Below are 25,302 nucleotides of genomic sequence, written 5' to 3' on the forward strand. Positions count from 1 at the left end.
CTGTAACTTCCTCAGTAGACTTCGGTCTAAAAACAATTACACCAATAGTTTATTTCATATCAACTTTATGAAATTAAAAATAGCATCTTGAAGAGTCTTACGTTTTTGTTCTTTGAACATCATTATGGTGTGATTGGAAATATGTGTGTTTGTGTGTTTTAAAAAACTCTAATTATGCAAAATTTTAAGCTTGATGGTATGAATATCGTTATTTTGTATTGTAAAAATATGCTGAACAGACTTTCTTGTAGGACAAAGAAATAATTATATTAATTATATAAAAATACATAAAAATAAAACTCATATATTTTATACTATAGTTCCTAGCTGAAATAAATTCCTTGCTAACAGAAGTTAATATTTAATTGGCTAGGTACGAAAAGAGTACGGGAAATGCCTGCGAACACATTGTTGTAGTGGCAAAAGTACAGAAAGTTCCATAGGCTCAGGGAAAACATCTGGTTCTCGAACTCCTGGACGCTACTCTACAGGCTCACAGGTAAACAACATCTGTTAATTAAAATGAAATATATTTTACCTATGTTCTGTTATGGGTTGCTGTCCTTTTTTCATCAGCTCTATTTTTATCACAAGTCTTTAATACATCATATTTGTTGTTTTACTGTGTCTCACATGGTAATGATTATGACAGAAATTTAAGAAACCAAATTGCAATAAAATCATGAAATGCAGGGTCTAAGTTTGTATAATGATTTCAGATTGGTTCAGTTGAATGAGTATAGAGGTAAGGAAAGAAATTCGGCACTTCACCTAAAATTCTAAGAAAGTGATATTTTATATATGTGATTCTTGAGTTAATTGCTCCTTTTAACTAGTACAGTAATTCTCTACCAAATACAGAAAATACTTACTTATTAAATGGTATGTTTCATTAAAACAGTTAGAGCTCATACCATATTGCATGATGATTAGTTGAAGAACAAGTCAGGGCAGTGAAGGATACCATAACGGCATCATTGATAAAACTAGTGTAAGTACTACCCCCATCAACCCAGCACTGGCTGTAGTAGCTGCATCGTTCCTCACCAGGGAAATGGTGAACTTTTAGGTACATGTTTTTAGGTACAGACATTTTTCCCAGGCAGCAGTGTCAGTCCAAAAATTATTATGTAGAAATTTCAGCAACTTCAGGATGCTAAAATGAGCCAGTCAACTAAAAGACAGGATTATGTAGGTCACGAGTGAGTTTAGGTTCAGACTAGCAGACTGATAATTTTAAGATTGCGTGATTCAGTGGGAAAAACAATCATGCTTTCAGTATTGTCAATTGAACTTTTCCGAAGAAGACTTTAATTTAAATTGATAAATAAAGTTATAAACAAAGAATTTAGTTATTTTTTAACTCTGTTAGCTCAACCCATGAGTCTAATTATTCTTGGTAAATTTGGTGACTTTATGTAACATAACAAAGATCACTTCATTTGTTCTTTGATTAATGCTTAAATGGCTTGTAAACTTAACATTAAATTCCCCTAAACAATCCTTTCATATGCTTAGAAAATTAAATATCCTTGTAACGTGTAAATATCATTTACAAATTTAATATATCTGATTCTTTCAAACACATCTATCAGATAGAACAGTTGTATACACCTAACTAGCACTTGAACAACTCTTATAAATATATAAAAGATAATTAATAGTGTTCATAGAAACACTTTCCTCAAACTAACAGAATTGTCTTTTACAAATAAAACTGCATATCTAATATCAACCTAATATTTCCAACTAAATATTTTAAAACTAATATGTAACTCAAACCTATGAGACTATCTAATTGCTTAAGTTAACCACAAATTATTGTGATCGTGAAACTTACTCCTAGATATAATATACAATTATTAACAATTTAAATTTGATTTATTATTTCTATGCCTTACTGAGGTTACAAAGTTGCAAATTGGGGGAACAGATGTACAAACGGGGTGGGCTGAGGTTTCTGAGTTTAGCACCACTAAATTTGCCAACTAAAAATCTGAAGTCTCATATAAGAGTAGGGGCATACCCAGATGATGCTTCTAGCCTGAGCCCCTTGTAATTCATGCCCTTTATTTTCAATCTAATAATCCCTACCTCCCTTTTTTAAAAGAACATTTTCCACAACTTTTAAATTGAAACTGCTAAGATTCTGTATGTCATCCAGCTTGATTAGTTCCTGTGCTTTTCATTTAATGGAGCTCATCAGCCATCATCTTGTAGTAATTTTATTGAAATGTGCCATTAACAAAACAATCATATTTGGGAGTTTCATTTATTATGTTACCACAGAGTTGTGCAGTGTTTAGCAATACTCCTAAACTGCAAGATAGGGCAGTACAGCTTAATGGAATAATCATAAACTTGGTGGGAGGATAGACTTTAGTTTGAATCTAGCCTTGCCATATACCTGCTGTGACACAAAACAAGTTACTTAATCTCATTGACCCTCACTTTTTTCATCTGAAAAGTGATGGTGATAATACTAGTTTCTTATGTTGTTAGGAAGATTGAGTTCATGTATACGCTACTTAAAACAAATTGTGCATGCTCAATAAATTCGAGCAGCTATCATTTATTAGTGTGTGTGTGTGTGTGTGTGTGTGTGTGTGTGTGTGTGTGTGTGTGTGTATAATTAATATAAGACCTGGTCTTATTTTAATATAAGACTGAGTCTTTATAATATAATAATATAATATAGTATAGTATAATATAATATAATATAATATAATACTAGGTCTTATATTAATTTTTGCTCCAAAAGACGCGTTAGAGCTGATGGTCCGGCTAGGTATTATTTTTGGGGAAACATATATCATATTGTTTCTTAACTTTTATAGTTGTAATATTTTAGGGGGGGGGAACCTTACACTGTCTTCTTATTCTTAATGTACTAATTCTGATTAACTATGACAATCCAATCCTATATAAAGTGATAATTACTTCAATCCAGTATGTTTAGGTAGGAATGATAAATGTATTTCATATCAAATATGACCTTTCATAACCAAAGTCTAAAATACTCTAAAATATTAAGGTAAAAAATGGGAGTATGGATGCCTTTTTAACATGAGAGAACTTCTAAAATAACAATCCTCATTTTTTATGTTTGATTGGGAAATATTGTCTCCTACATAATGCCAAGCAGTCTTCTAAGTTCTGGATATACAGTGGTTAAATGACAAATAACTTCCCCTAAGGTCTGGAGCTTCGATTTTAGTTGTGGAAGACACAATATTTAGTAACAAGTCAATGAACCAAATGAAAATATCAGATTATTAAAGCTGGTAGAGAACCAAATATGGTGATGTGATACAGAAAGTCCCAGTGGCTATTTGTATTAAGTGCTGGAGAAAGACAATTTTAGAATATGATTTTTATGCCAAGAATCTGAATGACAGAAAGGAAGTTCAGAGGAAGAGAATTTTCAGTGACAGAACATCTAATGTGAAGCCCTTAAGGTAGTGGAGAACTTGCAAATTCCAGAATAGAAAGAATGCCATAGGCTAAAATGAGTGAGAGTGTAAACGGGATATGAAGTCAAAGCAGAAGGCTAAAGGCATATCCATAGGTATTTGTAAAATGATGTGAGTTTAAATATTATTTTGATTATTTTAGAAACACAATGAGATAATTTAGAAAAGGAAGTGACGGGATATCATCCACATCTAAAAGAAATCATGGCTACTATGTAGATCATGGAGAGGCATGATTTGCAAAACTAAAAAGTGAAAATCCTGTCTACCTGTTGAAACCCTCCCTATACTTACTTCCTGCTTAATTACTTACAAAAATGTTGTAATATCCATATAGTCACACAAACATGTATTCACAGAGATGTGTATAGGATTGGAGAAAGAGAGAGAGAGAGAGAGAGAGAGAGAGAGAGAGAGAGAGAATAAAAGCTGTAGACTAAAGTATTATACTTCCCACTTTGACTTTATTTGTTCTGTCATTTACTTTTTATTTACTTTATTGACTTTTTAGATATATTTACTCTTATTATATGATATTTGACACATAAAGGAATGTATGTAACATCTATTAAATTATGAAGCATAGTAATAAAATGAACACTTGAGAACTCAACATTCAACTTAGGACATAGAACATTTGCCATTGTTTGTCCCTTCTTGAGACCTCTTCCTCATTAATCCCTATGCATGTCCACCAGTGACATCCTCCTAACTTCTGTTCTTCATTTCCTTGACTTACTCTTAACAGTTTTCCATCTAAAAAGATGTTGCGTAGTATGCCTTTTTAAAAAATCTTTCTTTAAAATGGGATCTTATGGTATGTAGTCTTCCGTGACTTGTTTTTTTCGCCCCCATATTTTAAGGCTCATCCTGCTTCATTCCATAAACTTGTAAGTTTTGGCGCTGTGCCACATATTATATACTTATTCTTCTGCCTGCAATACTTTTCCCTCTTCCCCTTTTACTATTCATCTATTATTTGGTATAGTAGAGTGAGTTGTTAACCTTCTAGATCAGGAGCCAAATGACTGAGTTCAAATACCTGTTGACGTCACTTATATGTCTGTGACACTGAACATGTTAAGTAACCTGTGAACCTCAGTTTTCTAAAATAATAAAAGAGTAACTACCTCAGAGAGTTTTTGTGATTTTTCAGTGAGTGAATACATGAAAAATACACTGCATAGAACCTAGAACACAGAATTAATTGCTATATATTATATATACATAAGTATAATATTTACCATATACCAGGTGTATACATCATGAACAAAACAGTCAAAAATTCCGTTTTTGTAGGCCCTCAAATATAATGTAGATATTATACATTAAATATTAAACATTAAATATAAATACAAGAAATAAGTACATTATCATATGTATATTATTGAAAATGGTAATGTCTTTGGAAGGAAATAGAGTTGGGTGCGTGGAATACAATTCTGATTAAGACGGTCAAGTTAGGTCTCTTTAAGGAGAAAATATTTGAGCAAAACCTTAAAATTGATGGAGTTACCGATACTTATGCCTGTGGGAAGAGCACTCCAGGCAGAGGAAACAAGTGTACTAAGCCCTAAGGCAGAGACATGTTTGCCCTGTTAAGGAAAGATAAGGGAACAGGTGTGGCTAGCCCAGCTAGGAGAAACTACTAATAGAAGATAAGATAACGGGGGCTGCTCATGTAAGTGTCACCGAATATGATCACAGTTCCATCAACTCTCAGTTAAGATGTCACTTCTTCAGTGCAGTGCTCTCAAAGTTTCTAGACAAGGACGTATCCCCTTATTGTGTTCACTTTCTAAATTACTTTTTAGTTATGTGGTATAACAAACATTAACAGAAGTGCACAAAACTTAAGTGAATGGCATAGTGAATTATTATCCCTCCTCAAGTCAAACAATAGAATATTGGGAGTATCTCAGACACCCTTTGAATCCTTTTCAATTATTCACCTCCAAACATAACTACTATCTGAACTTTGATCACCACATTTTGTTTTGCATGTGTTCGATTCCTTTTCATATGAAATCGTCCAGAGCATATTTTTGTTTTTGTTCTTGTTCTTTTCTTTCTTTCCTCAGACATCTATGTTGCTGCAAGAGGCCATGTTGCTTTTTCATTTCATTGCTGTATATTATTCTATATGTTATTCATCCATTCTATTGATAGTCATTTGGGTTATTTATAGTTTTGAATTATAATAATTAATGTTCTATGGGATTGGTGGGCACGTTATTTTACTTTTGCATTTATTTTTTGTGATAATTTGATTGATTTCTCACTTACTAGTCTAGCAGCTCCATGAAGGCAAAGACATCGTGTGTTTGCCTTTCCCCTTTGTTTTTCCTAAGTTAGTATTTGGCATATAGTAGAGGGTAATTAATATTTTTAATTAATTTAAAAATATGAGAGGTCTATTCCCAATATTTCAGTCTGACGCTTTGAAGTATTTTTCAATAGAAACATTCTCAAGTTCTCAGGATCTGTAGTCCTGCACCAGTTTTCTTATTGTGCTTTTGTTTATTAGTTTTACTGTGTGTGTGTGTGTGTGTGTGTGTGTGTGTATACGCATGTGTGTGTTTGCTGACCTATATAGAAAATATTTCTGAAGGATAACCATGTCCTAAGATTCCTAAAAACAATTTCAAGTTTAGGTACTCCTATTATTCAAGGGGTCCAAATATATTTGGAACATAGCCATTTGTGAACTTGGTTTCACTATTAGTACTAGTAATAGTTCCTATGCCTATTTCATCCTTGGAAATTTTCTGAAAATATTTTGTTTCTCCCTCACAAGATTCTTAATACTCTCTTGATCCCTAAATCAATAAAATAGCAAAACAGAATGAAACAGAAAAAAAATCTCCCCAAAATGGAAAAATATTACACTGCTTTCTTGAATTATCCAACAGTTAGAATATTGAATTTAAGAATATAAGATGTAAGAATGTTCAGTTCTCCATAAAACTTCCTATTTTCTGTCTTGCATTTAAAAGAAAGAAAAGTCAAGGTAATACGTAGCCTATAAAATTACATTAGTCTCCTTACAAAATATTATGAAATGAAATATTATTATTAATATGAAAATATTAATTAGTTCAGTAGCATTTTAATAATATTCTATGTTCTTTTCTTATCAAACCCTTTCTTGCAAGATTCTTCATTCTTTAACTAAATAGTTTGTTAATAAAACTGATAATTTAATGCATATAAAATATCCCTTTTTCTTTGAAGTTACAATTAAAATAATTTGTTTTACCTTGGAAACTAAAATTATTAAATTCTGTCTAGAGTACACTTCTATATATCTTCAATATGTTTAAATTGCTATAGTATGTTACATTTACTCTTTTGCATAATTATAATTGTTTGGGTATAAGCATTTACATTAAGTATATAGGAATATACTTAACAGGAACCAATCATTATTGTTAATTAAGTTTCCTATGTTCTCATGCTACTGTACTGCAACCATGTAAAATGTGTATATTTGCCAGTTGCCAGACACAAAGTTCTCATATAATTGAGAAAGGCAAAGAATGATTTTAGTGAAAATTCACTGTTTGGTGAGTTAATTTCCATTTCCTTATCCCTCTTCAAGAGCCGAATCCGTAGAATGTGGAATGACACGGTCCGAAAGCAGTCAGAGTCTTCCTTCATTACTGGAGATATAAACAGTTCAGCGTCACTCAACAGAGGTAATTAGAAATGATTTTTCATATTTATTACATTTGTGATTCCTTTAAGAAGTTCTTAAATGCATTGCTATATTTGCAACTTCTGGAACTTATTCCATATGATAGGCATGTTACAGAGATATAAAACCTGGTTGACTGTGTTCCATTATTCATAAGCCTATTATTATTATTATTGTTTTAATCCTGAATTTTCAGGAAATATTTCTTGAAAAGAAGTTAGAAAACAAGAACTTTCTTTTTCTAGTCATCTGCCCCTGCTATAAATTGGTGAGATGTCAGGCCTCATTGGAAGCGGTGAAAATGGGCAATTATGTGGCTATATAGTCAGCTAAGCATCATAGAGTTCCACATTTCCCAGGTATAGAGCAATTTCATAATCTTTGCGGAAGTAAAAATATACTGTCTAATACATACTTAAGGCAACCTGTGTATTTTGGGGGAAAATCACATCTAATCTTGATATCTAAAAGACTTCTCTGGATATTTAAAGACCTAGGAGAAAAAATATTTTAGATATACATATATGTATATATTATGATTTTTTTCTTGTGTGTATATGTGCTTCTGGTTAAAATGTTCCTAGGTCATGATTTAGATTTTTTAAACGAAGTTCCTTTAATCTGTTTTGTTTGTGGTTGATTTCTCTGTCTCTCACTGTCTCTCTCTCTCTCTCTCTGTCTCTTGATGTCTGTATGTGTGTGTGTGATTAGAATTAAATTGCCTGCAGTAAAAAATGAGTAGATGCAGCATTGTGGAGAGCTAGAATACACTACAGTCAGTGCTGGAAAATACTTAGAATGCAGTATAGTTTTATCTGGGAAGGTGATTTTTGTATGAGTTTATTCCAATCACACTATCCTAAGAGAGACATTTTTGAGGTATACATTCAGAAGTTATTTTTATGATCAACATTGTTATTTTTTTCTTACACCCAAGTAGAATTATTAGTTTGTTCTAAACCTATTTCTCTCAGCTTTTTGTTACATTAAATGCTACTTAGAAACAATTTAACAGTTAGAGTTTATGACTGTTAAGATTCAGATGCTGGTGTTCTTAATTATTTTTACTCAAGTTGAATCTTGTTTATGTAATAGAAATTAGGGCATGCAGTGTCCAGGTTGAATTTGACTTATGGACCCATGTTATATATAATCTTAATTGACTTGCATATGTTATTTGGGGCTGTCGCGGCCCGCACGACCAGGAGGGCTCTGCCTGAGGGGTAAGGATGAGGGGATTGAGAAAAGACACAGAGACAGGAAAGCTGGGATCGGGAGGTCCACAGTCATGGATGGCGGAGCAGTGGCCCAGTCTTTAATTCACATACAGTTTTTATACAGTCTTAGAATAGTTATCTATACAAATAAGTATTAGCAGAATAAGCAGGCTTCCCATGGGGATGACCTTTCAGCTGCAAGGCCCTTGTCAGCTTACAGCCCACTCCCTACATCCAACATTGCTGAGGCGAGGTTTTCCATGGGAATGACCTTGCAGGTGCAAGGCCTTTGTCAGCTCACAGCCTGTTCCCCACATATCCCCCTTCTCTTTTTGCTTCAAGCAGTGGCCTATGAGTCTCATATAAAAATAGAATTAAACCAAATCACCTTAGTCTGACAAAAGAGTCATGAATGTAGTAGTAATTGTTTTATGTACCTCTCCGAGGGACAAAACCTTATGTTGATACTTACTGAAAAGAATAGATGGAGAACTGATGTTAAACTCAAATTATTGAATATAGCCAATTAGATGGCCCCTATGTGGTTGTGTCTGGCTTAGGTTGTTCCTCCCTTGAGGAATCTTACCCATCATTGACTAGCCAGCCATCTTTTGAGGCCCCACACGGAGACATAAGGTGTCAGCACAAAGGTGAGGTAAAGTCCCCGAAAGGATCAGTCTTACAAACTCTTTTATGTCATCTAAATTTTTCCTTTTTTTTCTGGGGTGAGATGTTGGGGTGAGGCTTCAGGCCCAAGGCCTCAGCTGCCTGTCAGCCTACAACCCACTCTCTACAGGGGCCGTGATATATTAACTATCACGTGGCGATACTAAATTTTCTACATCATTTCTGCGTAAGTAAGAGCAGGGAGTGCAAATATTCCTCCAAATATGAAGAAAATACATTAAAATAAAACAGTTACCTTCTTGTATTTTGTTTCACTATTAATAGGTTTTTATTTGCTGGAGTATATTGCTTTACATAATATATCTCAAGTATTCTTCTCTCTTTAAGTTTAATTCTGATGGTTAATTTATGAAAATTTATTTAAATACGAATACGCTAACTTTTTGGTATACTTTCAAATTCACACAGAACAAATTACTTACAAATGCCTCCAAAGCTTAGGAACTAATTTACTTCCATAGTGAAAAATTTTCTTTATTCTTCAAAGTAATCCCATACATAGAAAATTTACAGTGTGTTTCCAGAAAGAAAACTATTCTTATTAATAGGATTTATTATTAGAAGCATCTTGCATCTAATGATCATAGAAACCACAGAATAATTGTTGTTTAAACAAAAGATGAGATAATATGATTTTAATGATGTGCTGTTTATTTGCCTACTGTGAAGATGGATAAAATACATACAATTATTATTTTGTCTAGCATTATGAATTAAATTTATGTGAAGATAATAAGGTATGTAACTTTAAGTAAAAACCTTGATTTTAAGGTCAATTACATTATATAATATTGCTGAGCCCTTTTTATTTCCTTTTCAAGAATTTCATCAATGTGAAATATGGAATATGTAGATGAGTGGGTCAATTTGAAATATATTTAAAGAAAATAATATTTCATATTATCAGATGATATGTTTAAATATATTTTTTAAATCTTTAGTTTTAAAAGCTATTTCTTAAAGTTATTAAAGAAAGTATAAAATTTCTTGTGACATCCAATAAGTTACTTTAATGATGACTTTGGGAGAAGGTTAAATTGAATTTATGTTTTGAAGTGTGTCCAGGCAGTGATCTTTTCCTTCAGGATATATATTCTTCCTTTCACTTAGTGACTTTAATGGCAGTAGACATCATAGTGATCTTTTTGATATCCTGTATTCATTTTCCAGTCCCCCAAGTCAGAAACTCTTCGTTTTATTCTCGTCTCATTATTTTTTATCTTAGATGAGTGGCGTACTTTGAAATTTTATTTCTTCATATTATATCTCTGAAGATAGTCTTTAACCTCCTTCTTTAATCTTGTCTTATTTCCCAGGGTCCTATCTTCCCTGCATTCAGGCGTGTGTATCATGTTTAGGTAGGTGGCATCCAAGATTCACCTTTCCAGATAAACACTTAAGTCACATCAGCTACATTATTATTCACCTCTGTTTATTCAAAAAATTATATTCTCTGTTATTAAAATAAAAATGTCAGGTACTGCATCTTTACATCTTCATATATTCTAACTTCCCATTCATTCTTACTTTCTTACAGCTAGCATTTTTTTAACTCAAACTCCATTTTTCTTTCTTTCTGAGTTAGATATATTAAATCTCTTCATCTTTAGAATAGTCCTGCCCTTGAAAACTACAAGAAGTTGTCAAAATATCAGTCCTATTTTCACTTTAGGTTTTCTTTCCTATTCGTATCACTGCACAATTCATCAAAATAATGATTATTTTTAAATTCTGTATGTCTTATCATCTATTCTTCCAAATAAGAATCCATCGTTATCGTCTTTGGAATCTATTAAGAATAGAGCATCTACCATACAGTGCAGAACTCTTTCTCGATTTTTTTTTTCAAACCATCTCTTATCTGTTCTTGAACAAACTTGTTACACCCTATGTATGAGATTCGCTGTCTAAATTTTCCAGTGTGATAGACTCAATTACTATTGGAATTTTACTCCTTGGAATACTGTGAGACCTTGGGAGATTTATGGATAATTTGCAATTCGTACAATCATTCTTATATATTCTCTTTTGGATTTTCTTATTTGGTCACCTCGTCTTTTAGAAACCTTCCATTACATTTGCCCTTTGAATATCTATATTTATGAAGATGTTTTCCAAATGTTCTCTATACCTTTTTTAAATATTTGTCCTCCGCCAACTTATTGGCTACAATGCAACACACTCACACAAATCCAAATTTCCTTGAGGCTAATACCCAAGTCTACTATCAAGCTAACTTCATCCATGCCACTGTATACACAGGTTAGAAGGAGCTTTTTGAGAGCCCTAACATGATGCTTGATTACAGAGCATTTCAAAGAAGGTTAACTCAGATCCAAACCTGAGTTTCACCCACCCCACGGGAAGGCTTATTCATTTGTTCATTTAAATATCTACCATTTTCACATACACTGAAGTTAGTCCTCAATCACCAAACTCCTCACAAGTCTTGGAAATCTAATCTAAATTTCTAGTAGCTCCAACCTCTGGTAGTGATAGAAACAGTTTGTAAGTAGAGTAAACTTTCCTACCTGTATCTCCTACCCACAATCTCTGCTGACCAAACCTCGTCTTGAACAGTTTAGAGCAGGGGTGTCCAAACTTTTTTCAACGTTTTTCACCAAGGGCCATATGCGGTAAAATACACAAACAGCCGGGCCACTCACTCGAGGTGAAGTACGTATTGCCTCACCTGGTTTATTTAAGTAAACTAAATATATTTTTGGAATTTGCTGCGGGCCAATTAAAAATGGATCGGGGGCCACAGTCGGCCCGCGGGCCGCAGTTTGGACACCCCTGGTTTAGAGTAACAGTGCCTCTGAAACTTGAGTTGGATCCAAAAATGAAGCATTTGCTGAGAAATTTCTCTGGTAGTTCAATTAATTCAGTAAATGTTAAACATTTACACTCTTTCTGTAGATGTATAAAGAAATTGAGACATTTTCTAAAATTCGATTTATTAGGTTTGATTTCATCATGAATAATATAATTGCAGTACCCATTTGCTCTTTTGTTTTATTACTTGGATTGACCTGAGAAATTTCAGTGTAAAACAAAGTTTTCCTAGGTAGCTGCTACCAATATGGTATGGTTGTGTGGATTACAAAAAAGGTACTCCAACCCCCACCCCAGCTGTGGAGTTATTGCAAAAATGTGCCCCATCTGAGTGGCAAAATTAACAAAAAAGCATTTATTCTTTTGGAACAATAGCTTGGATTGGCTAGCATCATGGGGTTTTATTTACTCCTACTTCCCATCCTCCATCTCATCAACCTCCCACACAATGCAATTTAGATTTTTGTACCTGGAGATCTGACCACTCAGCCGGTATTTATTTAAGCCAAATTTAAGTGTTATATGGCAGGAGACTGATCTGTAGACGTGTAACACTTATTAACGCTGGTGGATTCATCTTTCAAGGTTCAGAGTCGAATTAATTCTCAGTAAATTTATATAATCAGTCAAATTATGATGGCCTAGGTCAACTTTTTCATAAATATTAAGGGTAAGCTTTGACTCTCAGTGCTGCAACTACTTACTGAAAGGTGACCCCACCTGATAGCAGCATTGCTGATACAAAGAGAATAGATGCCATCAGATAGAAATTTGGAAGTAGTTGCAGTTTTGTACAGTCGTTTTTAGAATGGAGTTTTAATCCATTTAACCAAGTCTCATTTGGTAAATCACTTAACTTCTCAGTGTTGATGCAATAGGGATGTAAACAGTTAGGGGGACCTTGAGAGTACTGAGTTAATGTATGTTAATTGCTTGCAAAACAGTGCCTAGAACTTATTATTATTATTTATTAAATTTAATATTTAATTCAGAAGTTCACTTATATTTTCTACAGATGAAGACTGGTTCTTGCCAGTGCTCTCAAGTAATCAGATATTAAGATTTATCATTCACCACTGGAGGTGGGAGGAATGAGGTGGTTACTAAATGCCAAGTACAAGGAATAATAATGTACATGACATGGTGCTACGTTGAAGCTAACAAAATAAACAAACAAACTAATAAAGCTGAATTATCCTTTCTAAACGAGACATGAAATGAAATTTGTGTCTACTTTAATTGTGCTTTCCACTTTTGATTTGCCACCATGTTTTAGCATGGAAGAAATAAAGGTGAAATAATTTTTCTCCCTAGCTTAGATGATGACGTAAGCAAGCAATGTGTTCTCTTTCCTTCAAACCCTATCCCACCATTCTCAAGCTTAGAGAACACTAGTTCGATTCAGAGAGTTCTGCTAAATGACCAGTTATGTAACAGAGCAGGGATGTGACTCACTCCATTTCAAGCTCACATCTTTTCAGAGGCTGTATTGTCTTTCCCAAGAGGGTGGTCATTGAGGCAGAAGAAACTCCACAATAAATCACCTGCCATCTCATTAATATTCAAGCTGCTAAACATGTTTTGTTTCTATGTTTTTAAAGAAAAATGCAAATGAAAAAGTATAAGTGTTTGTCACTGCAATTAATGATGTCTATAAATTAAAGCAACTAGTATGAAACATTCATACTCATTCGCTGTACTTTATTGTCAGTAAATATAATCTTGTTTATATGCATAAAACATGTCATATTGCCCAAAAGCCTTGCTGTTTTAAAGTATTATGAAATCATTGTTTGTAAATGTTAACCGGATCCTAATATAATCTGACACCTATTTGTGAAATTTGTAAAAACAGTTAATGATGTGCCTAAGAGTACTTGCATTGCTAATAAATCAGACTGGCCTAGATAATAAATTACTTTTTGTTATGAACAAGCATTGTGATGATATGAGTACAAATATTAGAAATACCTGATGGCTTGATAAAAATTTTTATTTGACATTAGCCATTATATTTACATCTAATATTTTTTTTACCTTTATATTCTTGATTTATAAATGAGGGTACAGTGCTCTCTATGTTAATTTCTTTCCTTTGTACATGTCATGAATAAAAACATCAGAAAATGTACAATAAAATAAGGAAATCTGTGTTATGAAAATCAGTTTGATAGCACAAAAGCAAAATAGATACAGATTTTAAGTGAGGTATTGCATCAAATAAATAATTAAACAATACTATTAGTATCCTGATTCCTGACTCAAGGAAACCAAATTTCAGAATGAACTCTCCATTGAAAAATGAGATATATTAAATCTTTATTTCTAGTCAATCAGAGGCAAATGCTCTTGCTATAAATTGTTAGCAGAAACAGAAAAAGAGAAAAAACCTTTAAAATGCTTTCCCAGAGAGGCCTTCATATGCTTTGCTTTTGTCTCTTTAATGTGAGTCCTTCAAATTATCTGGCCTCTCACAGCCAACTAGACAATAATAAAAATAAAAATGGTTTGTATTATTATTATTATTATTGTTATTATTATTTTATAGCTTTCATAGATCCCTTCACAAAGAGAGTTATTTATGTAGCATAGATTTCTTATTTTTATGGTTTAGTATATTAATGCCTTACATATAGTTTGTAGTATCTCTTACCTCTTTATTATAAATCAAACAAGCTGCAGTGAGATACCTTGATAGCTTATAACTATAGTGCTGTAGAACATTTCCTCCTAGTTTTGAAATCTTACTGTTGTTTCATATAAGTTGCTGAGGATGTAATTTTTTAAAAAAATTATCTCTTTAGAACTTAATGTAAATACTCCAAATTATCTTCAGAACCTGCTAATATTCGTTTCTGTAACAGAAGAGTCTCTTTATAGTTCTTGATAAATTTGGGATTTCTCCTTTAGTGTGTGTGGCTATTATTTACCTATTGTACACTGTTCATTATTCATTATCCATCACCTTTTTATCCATAAAGAAGCTGGATTTCTTGGTCAGTTGTCCAAGATCACATGGCTAGTAAACGGCAAATTCCAAACAAGATTTCCTGATCACATAGCCCCACTCATGATAAAAATGTTTGTTGTTTTCTTATGATGACAGTTTTTCATGAAGCTTGCTGAAGATTAGAATAAGGATATTTTCCAAGAAGGTATTTCAAAATGATGTGCATCACCTCACATGGAAGTGAGATATTCTTAACAACACAATTATTTATAGTTTTACTTCTTAATTGCTTTCATGTACTATTCATTCCCTTCCAAGTAATTTTGTTCTAAGTACAGTTCTTTAGAACTAAACCCTATTCATTTAGGGAAAGAAAATCTTTAAAATACTGTGGGTATATGGGGAGGTAGATTCTCCATTACATACTACTTTTACAAAATTATTTGATATGGAATATGGTGAATTTACTATATATTATTGTCCAACTGTGGAACTTAGGTTGCAAGAAGACTTTTATAATCATTCTTCTTTCCTGGAAGCTCCCAAGGTATTTTATTGGTAGACGCCTTTTATCTTTAATTTTTTATTACTTACATTTCAGTAAAAGGATGTACATTTTAGTGAGGGCAAAAATTCTGTTAAAAAATCAGGTAAGTATTTTCTGTCTATAATTTTTAATAGTAGAACCAAATATGTAACTTGCCCCAGATCCTGAACTTGATATTCTTGAAATTGTCCTCTGTCAGGACAGCATAGTAATGCCTAGACCAAATAGAAAAACGATTTGATCTGACTTCTAATAGATAGTGATATGTTAAAAATTAATCTTTTTTATTACTTTTATGTGCTGATTCTGGTTTTATCAAAAGCTATGAAATATCTATGATTCAAAATTTAAAAATAAATAAAACTAGATTGTACCTCTCATCTGAAAAAATGTTCCTACTATATTATAAAAGTAAAGAATGTGATGATATAAATGCAGTATATAGTATCCAAAGTTAACTAACAGAGTCATCACTTTTCAAATTATTTTTCTAATAATTAAATTATATTAACTTATATCTGATATCTTGAAATTGAATAGAAATTAATTAAATTATATGAAAAATTAAAATGTGGGAGGATAATCTAAATTTAGCCCCCCCCAAAAAAGAGAGCCATTTGAAAAAGAATACTTAAATTGTCATTACCAATAATTATGTAGTATCCAATTAAAATAGCTCCTGTTGAATTGCATACAAAGGCTTACTTACACTTTATATAGCTCAACCTATATAGTGCTTGCTATTTAAAAGTAAGTATTTATGAGATAGGTTCTCCTACGATTTTCATAATAGGCTTTCTTCATAATTTATCATTATAAGGAATGAGGGTGCTTTAAAAAGACAAGTTACCCATCACTTTCATAGAAAGTAATTTACAACCCCAGAAAATCAGCAGTGGATTAAGGAAGATTTGAGAGGATATACAGATAGAAGGAAGATAGTTAATCTTGATGTGGAAAAAGAGAAACAATATACCGTAAGTTGCCTGAAACAGCTTCAATTTAAACAGAACAGAGCTGATGTTGATTATATGATAGAATAAGCCTTCTCTGAACATGGTCAAGGATATCTTTATTCATAGATACTTCGTTTTAACTCATACCTTTGAAAGATGTACTTTTTTTCAAATATAGGTGCCAAATTTAAAATTCAAGTTTTAGCCAGGATAGACAGCCTGCATGTAAGCTCATATAATTTGCACAATATAAGAGAGTATGCAAATATAGGGCAGGGAATTATATGAAAAGTCATATTTTCTTTACATTGGTAAATTATTTTATATTGTTAAATAGTTATTATACTATCCATTTGTTCTGAGGTTTGTTTTACTCAGCAAAAAAGCATGTGATTTACAGATAAATGTGGTTGTGGGATTAACTGTATGGACCACATACTACATTCTTACTAAAAATAACTGTGATTGCTGTATTGCCTGTAGTTAAGCAAATTTGGGTCTGTTATCTTTAGGTTCATTATTCTTTGTGTTGAGTACTATGCTAGTGTATTCAAAATGTCCAAGTTAATAACATACAAAATTACATGTCTTTGACACAAAATATGAGTTTTAGAGATGAATGAGTGAGTAGTATAGGTTCATCATTTCTACTGCGGACCAACCACTTCCTCTGTTGTGAAGCAGAGATTCACTAAGAATCCTGAGTTCCAATTTTACCACTGTTAGCTTGAACAGTCAAAAAACCTAAAATCTCTGAACATCTATACTTTCAGCTAATTATGTAAAAAAAAAAAAATACTGAATATTGAATGGCATCAATTTTTTAATCTGCAACACAATTGTATTGCATTTAATGTCAATAAAAATATATAATAAATATAATATATAATATAATATAAAAATAATTTAAAGCTTTTAGAAGAAAATATATTTTAAATTTAGTTAAAGAAAGAAATCTTAAAAACAAAATAACAAAAATCATAATCTGAAAAAGAGATAAAGTTCTTACCTCAAAATTTAAACAGTACTCGTAACAGGTGAGATATGGAAGAAAGAGTGAATAACACATATAAAAACAGAATGTTAGTGCTTCCAATGTGATATATAGATGATGTATTACAGAACTGTACACTTGAAACCTATGTAACTATTCTAACCATTGTCACCCCAATAAACTCTAATTAAAAAAAAAGTTAGTGCTTACATTGTATAAAGAATGCCTACAAATAAATAAATAAACAAACAAAATGCAATAACTTAACATATGTGTGCAAAAGATAAGAACAGGCAATTCACAGAACAGTAAACCACGTGGCCAGTAAACATATGAAAAATTATCCCATCTTTCTGGTAATCAGCAAAATGCAACGTATAACAGCAATATTAGACAATTTCACACTCTTTATCAAATTGGCAAAAATGTCGGTCTGACAATACCAAGTCCTAGCTAGAATTTGAGAAATATACACTGTTCCTGTAAGTGTGAATTGGTAAAAACATATTTGGCAGAATTTTGACACTGTTGTAGTTGAAAATAGAGACAACGTATGACCCAAGAATTTGACTTCTAAATATTTATTGTGCAAGCAATGAAAACTCATGTGCCTATACAAGAAGACAATTAGTGCAAAACAAGGGGGGATGGGCAAAGCAATTTATAGGGTTCACACCTTGAAAGCTCTAAATTTATTTATTAAAATAGAGGCAACACCTCTGCATTCAAAATATTGCATTTTTTATTGAATTAACAATAATCCAGTCTGTACTCTGGATAAAACATGTAATTGAAATCCATATTAATAGATTCCCAGTGAATGAATTAGCTATGAAAAGAAACTGAAGTGTCTCAGAACCATTTGAAAGAAATTTAATAGGCAGGTTGATTAAATTTTAATAGCAAACTTGTTGGCTATTAAAAGTATACAGTGTGATAAATCAAGATGTCAGCTCTTCACTTTATGACTTTAGAAAAAAATATAATGAAAGAGCTCTTGGCTTTCAATAAAATATTTCTTCCCTGAGACTTTGTAATTTTAGTAATTGTTTGTATACAAAGAATAAAAATATAAAATTATGTGTGTTTTTTTAAAGTTATTTTGTTACTTTTAAGATATAGCATGCCGATTGTTAGTTTTATTATTTGAACAACTTGTTCTTGATTTATATAGCTGTCTCTATTTTTAAAGTAACCTATAAAATTGAGCTAATCATTGCTTGCACCGTCTTTCTATAGATTATGTGTGTGTTGATATTGTTTTGTTATACAGAAAAGCAAAAAATAGGAAACAAATTCTTAAAATAGGCAAAGGCTATTTCATCAGTTCTCCATAGTTCCGGAAATCTTTTTTATCTGTTTATTTTTATTTTTATTTATTTATGTTTTATAAATTATTACATGAATATGAAAATTAAGTAATTGAACATTACAGAAAAGCAAATGAGGAAAAAGTAGTGCACTCCTACAAGGCTCCTGAGAAAAAAATTGTTGAAACATATTTTTGGGAGAGAATGCTAAAAAAATGTTGGATAAATCACTGATTTATGAAGTGTGATCAAAAGATTCAGTGAATGTTTAAATAAATAAAAAATTATTACAGTAAAAAACACATTGCCGATAATCTCCCTCAAAATATTCCCCCGTACTTCGAACACACTTATCCCATTGTTCTTGTCACTTTCTGAAGCAGTTCTGGAAGTCCTCTTTCGTGTCTTTACTTCATCCTCCATCATGATAACACTCCGTGTCTCATGTCGCTTCTGGTATACGGTAATTTCTGTCAAATAAAAACATCACGTTGTGTCCTCATCCACCTTATTCACCGGATCTGGCACCGTGTGACTTCTGGCTCTTCCCCAAAGTCAAAATGACCCTGAAAGGAAAACGTTTTGAATCAATTCAGGACATCGAGGCAGCCACAACAGTGCAACTGAAGACACTCAAAAATTAATATAAGACCTGGCATTACATATTATATTGTATTGTACTGTATTGTATTGTATTGTACTGTATTGCATTGTGTTTACATTATATTATATTATATTATATTATATTATATAAGATCCGGTGTTATATTGTAGTAAAATAAGACTGGGTCTTATATTAAGTTTCCCTCCAAAAGACGCATTAGAGCTGATTGTCCAGTTAGGTCTTATTTTCGGGGGAACACAGTAGGTTAGATAATTTAAAAACTTTATTCAGCTCTAAATTCTGAGTTATATCACCTTTCTCTGTAATATTATATTGCAGTTGATTAGATGATATTCATATATGTAAACTGTATTTTGGGTACTTCTGATTCACTTTTCCCAGTTTTCTTGTTTACATTATAGTTCTATCATTAAAGAAAGAGACTTAGGTCTTTTTTTCCCTTTATACTAGTTTCTTAAATATTTGAAAAAGATTTAAAAAGCCATGGGACCCTTTTACCAGAAGGAAGTGCAGGCGCGAGCTATTGAGCACACAAACATATACCTAAAGCATTTTACATATAATTTTAATGGCTTCACAACTTCATAGATACTATATCCCGGTGAAAGATCCCTCGCCTTACACTGAAGTTAGCATTCTAATTCTATAGAAAATACTACCATTAGTGAACCTATATTTACTTGTGCTAAATGAAGTCTCCATTATGGACCAAAATTAAGGTATAAAGACAAAAGCAGAGACATCACTCAATAGTAATTCTGCTTTATGTATGTCTGATTTACATACATCAGTCAATGTATATGATGAAAATGACTTCATAAAAGAAAAAAAATATGTCAAATCAAGGGAGAGAGCACCATGAGAGAATGGAAGGGAAGATGAGGTATATTGAGGAAGAAAATAACTATCTGGTTAAACTACTTTATTGAGAAAAAGAAAACATTTACCATACTATGTATTTATAAATTACAAGAATTTGAAATCTGAGGCATATTGGTATATAACTATTAAAGAAAAGTTGTATTAATTTGATGATCATTAGATCATCAAAATCTTGAATTATAAAACTTTGCTTATCCAATATGATCAAATAAGAATGTAAGTACTCTTTTTTTTTTTTAAATGAAGTGTGAGGGGCAAAGCAGAGTGGCAATTCAAGTTATTTTGAGAGCTTTTCAGTACACTTTTGTTAGCCTGCTGTCAAGAAGAAACGTTGTTTGAATTACATTTCTGAATGATATAATATAGATTCAAGTGGGATCCAACTGTCATCTTTTTTCAGATCTGTTCTTTGCTCTATAATTTCAAAGCACACCTAGGTACCTTAGATTTTTTTTTTTTTTTTTTTTTTTTTTTTGGTCATCAATTGCATGTATCACACTGAACTAGCCCAGACTGTGCTGTCATTCAGGGCCTCCCAATGTCAAAACACCTATTTTATTTTCATACGGAAAGATATAACAGTTTCTTGGTAAAATGCTACATTTAAAAAAGTGTAGTCACTATTATGCCACTCAAATTTTACTCATTCAAAAATGTTTATGTCAGTCTCTATCTTCAGCTGAAATATAAAGAAAGGAAAAAGGAAAAAGATTCTTTTTAAAATGACTATGATTTTACGCTGAATCTTTTTCCGTAGCTTCAGGGTTTGACTTTCAAACAATTGTCAGGAAAACATAGAATATGAAAATCCTATTTGTTTTGTATCGTATAGTCACCAGAAATAAATATTTTGTGCTTGATCTTCTACTGACAGCTTTGTTTCACATATAATGAAATTCAGTGTTAATTCCTTTTCCATGATTTAATTAAAGAGCTAACCTTTGTTTCTGACAGCAAATAAGCAGGTATGAGTAGACTATAGCCAGAATTTAGTGAGTCAGTTAATTAAGGAACCAGGACTTTTACATAGCCACTTTGAGCTTTTCACTTTCAGCTTCTTTACCCAATTTGAGCATTTTATTTGGAGTTATGGAAAGTCGTGCTGGGGTTTTTTTCCACCACTTATTATCTGCAGTTACTATTGAGATAGCATTTTGTATTTCCAAATAATTATATGAGTGTTTATTTCTGCTTTAAATGCTTCAATATCATTGCATCTAGTATAATGTTAGAAAGAAAGAACTCACATTAGGAATTGGACAGTTGGCACTCAAAAATATACTCAAATTATAAAACTATTCATAATTGATAAAATGGCTGTTTTGGTTTTATATTTTCCAGATACCATAGATTTCACATAAGTTTTTTTCATTAGTGAAGCAAATGTTTATTGAGCTCTAGGAACTATTGTTCTAGACACTTGGTATAGAGCAATGAAAAAAACCCCATGTACTCCCTTTTCCTGGGGCTTACATTCCAAAGAAACTAGCACATAAACATTCTTTTCACATATGTATTGTTGTAACTTTTCTTCCTCTCTTCCCGCAACATCAACTTATTTGTGTCTTTCAAACTGACTAACCAGTAAGCTTAACTTTTCAGCTGAAAAACAGTGACAGATGGTCTGCAAACACGAATCTTGGAAGTCTTTAGCAATTTCACAGCTATTAGAAAGGGAGTTCACAAATCAGAAGTTAGCTGGAGAGAAGAGGAATGGACAGAATGGACAGAACCTTGGAACATAGCATCAGAATTCAAAGTGACCTTAGCAAATGGAGGAAACGAGAAGCAAACAGAATAGACTTCAGCAAAGACAAGTGAAATGCAGTGCAGCTCTAGAGAAAACACAAAAGTAACTTTGCACATAAAAGGCAGAGGAAGACAGGTTCTTTGCAAGATTTTAGGTCAAAGATCTAACATTGATAACAAGCTGGTTTTTTCAACACAATGAGTGCCTCCTTAAAAAGTATAACTGAAATGCCTAAATTTGAGTGGGGACTATAGGAACCATGTGATAAAAACTCCTAGGAAAATTGTGCTTGTTTGGGATGGCTACAGGAAGAATGACCTTTGTAGGTCACTGGAAGTCCTAAGTGTGCAAGAAAAGCATGAAAAACGGTTGACTTCTTACACCAAGTGACTCAAATGAGAATTAATGGGTTGGTTACTCAGGCATATCCTGTCTTCTTTCAAACTAGCAAACTCATAGGGCTTATCCATAATTTTATACTCTTTGCAAAATATTAATCATCAAACTTCATATTCTACTCTGTTTTGGTTCCTGTAACTCTCCATTATCAGGACTAAAGTTAGTTTCACTGACAATAATTACATTGGTTTCAAATGGTGCATGAGATATAAAAGTGAGTGATACTAGAAAAGCAAATTACTGTAAGTAGTGATTCATTTTCTATCAGAAAAAGTTCCTTAATACCAAGGATAAAGAGAAAAATGTGTCTTTAAGTTTTAAATTATTATCTATGTCTTTATGTGGTTTTACATTTAACAGCAGGTGGATCTCCAGTTATGACTGTATATGTCACTCATTATGACTATAGATCTTTAACTGATTTTGGATTGCACCCGGGTTTAAGGAAGCACCCTAGTAAAGCCACGTGGCTGAGACTGAATATTGTTCGATGTAGCCCACACAGGTGTATACCCATAGCATTTCCACTGTTGTTGCTGGCCCTGCCACCTTAGCAGGAAATGATGATAAATAAAATGAACTTTTAAACTCAGTCTTCCTACATTAGTAGTTTCATTGATAAAAGTGCTTTATAGTACATTCAGATATTAGAAGAATACTTAGAAAAACTGAAAGGAAGTTTATGCTAGGAAAGCTATCACTGGATGGATTAGCTATAAAAATTTTGATAGCTTCACTAGAATTTTATTATGGAACTCAATTTTGGTCTGATTGATTAAACTTCCTTTTTTTTTGTTTTTATATTCTTAGCTTTTTACATAAACTGAATGATAAACAGAAACCAAAATATCAAGTCACCTGATTCTTGCTTATACTTGATTCTTCCCAACTTGTTTCCTTATTTTAAAGCACAGATCATCTTTTTAAAAATTAAATTATTTTATTTTTTATTCATTTTTCATTTTCTTTAATTTTTATTGAAGTATAATAGGCATATAACAGTATATATTGCGAAATCGTCACAATGAATCTAATTAACCTCTGCCACCATGCAAATTTTATTTCTTGTTATGAGAACTTTTAAGCAGAGCATCTTCCTTTACATCATACCATGTTTCCCTGAAAATAAGACCGGGTCTTATATTAATTTTTGCTCCAAAAGATGCATTAGGGCTTATGTTCAGGGGATGTCATCCTGAAAAATCATGCTAGGGCTTATTTTCAGGGAAACACAGTATGTAAAACAAAGGAACATTTTCTTTTATAAACTGTAGGAAGCAAGGAAAAAAAGTGGCATACAATCTTCTCAGCCTACTGTTTGTTTTCCAATTAGTTTAAATTAAATAATGTGTAGTAATGAAAGGAAATGTGTAGAGATGCAGATATAAATTCCAGCCGTAAAGATTTTACCAGTTTGATCTGTGAGTGAATGAAAAGAATTTGAGCGATTTTATGTTTTGAAGGCTTTTATCCTAGTTCATTTTAAGTTGCTTACACCTTTCATTTTCTATTTAAATGCTTTTTTAGAGTAATTTTAGAATGTAATTATTTATATTAGAAAACTAACTTTCCTTCTTACTTGAAAAAAAAAGGCTAGAGGTAGCAGATAAAATTTACACGTGTCCAAATCCCGTCTCTCACAATTAATCTAAAATTTATGCAACATCAACAATAGGCACATTTAAGATTTACAGTATTCCATTTCTTACCTGAAAAGCACTATAGCCAACTCTTTTTAGCTTTTCTTATTGATTTTCCATATGTTTAATTCATCAATGGGAAATAATATTCTGAGAGACACATTATGTGATAAATTGACGATTTGCCATCACACTGTGTAAAAACATTCAAATATAAATGTTGTAGAACTTCAGTAAATGTTCATCAAGGACTTAGTAAGTGAAAAAATTCTATGCGAGTGCTATGCTAGTTCTTTGCCAGGTGTGCAACATGTAAACACATGGCTGATTTCCTGAAAGAACTGAAACTCTCCAGCTCTACAGATATGACAAGCTATATTGTCCTTTAAATCAAGAGATGTTCACTTCCCAATTTTAAGGTTAAACATTTGTTATCTGACTGATAATTTACTATATTGCAAAGAGCTGTGATTTTAAAAAAAGTTAAAATTACCATGGCAATATTTTTCCTTTTTATTTTTAAAACATTTTCTACAAGTGACTGTTTTTATTTAGTTCATTCAATGTACATTACTTTTTTTTTGAAGTAATTGAGATTCACTTGCATTTGTTTGAAACAATACAGAGATTATATACCTTTTACCCTGTTTCCCTCAATAATGTAAAACTGTACTACTATATCACAGCCAGGATACTGACATTGATACAATCCATCAGTCTTCAGATTTCAATTTTTCTTATATTTCATTGTATTTGCATATGTGTGTTTCATTCTATGCAATTCTATTACAAGGGTAGTTTGTGTATATACCACCATAGTCAAGATACAGAGTAGTTCCATCACCACAAGGATGCCGTGTTTTGCCCTTTTATGACTATACCCACTTACCTTCCCCTTCCATCTTTAGTTCCTGGCAATTACTAATCTGTTTTCCATTTCTATAATTTTGTCATTTCAAGAATGTTACATACATAACTGAATCATACAGTATATAACATTTGAGATTGTCTTTTTGACTCAGTATAATTCTCTAGAGGTTCATCTAGGTTATTATGTGCATCAATAATTTGTTTCTTTTTCTTGTTGAGTCGTATTCCATGATGTAGGTGTACCACAGATTGTTTAACATTTCACCAGTGGAAGGACATCTGGACTGTTTCTCATTATGGGCTATTACAGATAAAGCTGCCATAAACTTTCATGTGCAAGTTTTTGTGTGAAGATAAATTTCCATTTCGCTGGGATAAATGTCCAAGAGTACAATTGTGGGGTGGTATGGTAATCGCACATTTAGTTTTATAAGAAACTGCCAAACTATTGTCCAAAGTAGCTGGACTGT

General features: G+C 32.2%; 1 protein-coding gene across 14 annotated transcripts in view; it reads left to right on the forward strand.

Annotated features, from left to right (window-relative positions):
• Positions 1–25,302, forward strand: part of ADGRL3 (adhesion G protein-coupled receptor L3) — a 747,432-nt gene that overhangs the window by 705,025 nt on the left and 17,105 nt on the right. For all 14 annotated transcript variants that reach the window (XM_033106169.1, XM_033106171.1, XM_033106175.1 and 11 more), the window contains 2 exons: positions 374–499; positions 7,075–7,171. In XM_033106169.1, the coding sequence (XP_032962060.1) occupies positions 374–499; positions 7,075–7,171 (223 nt within the window). The remainder of the gene's footprint in view (positions 1–373; positions 500–7,074; positions 7,172–25,302) is intronic.

This window comes from Rhinolophus ferrumequinum, chromosome 5 (assembly GCF_004115265.2).
Source record: "Rhinolophus ferrumequinum isolate MPI-CBG mRhiFer1 chromosome 5, mRhiFer1_v1.p, whole genome shotgun sequence".
Classification (NCBI taxonomy): Eukaryota; Metazoa; Chordata; class Mammalia; order Chiroptera; family Rhinolophidae; genus Rhinolophus; species Rhinolophus ferrumequinum.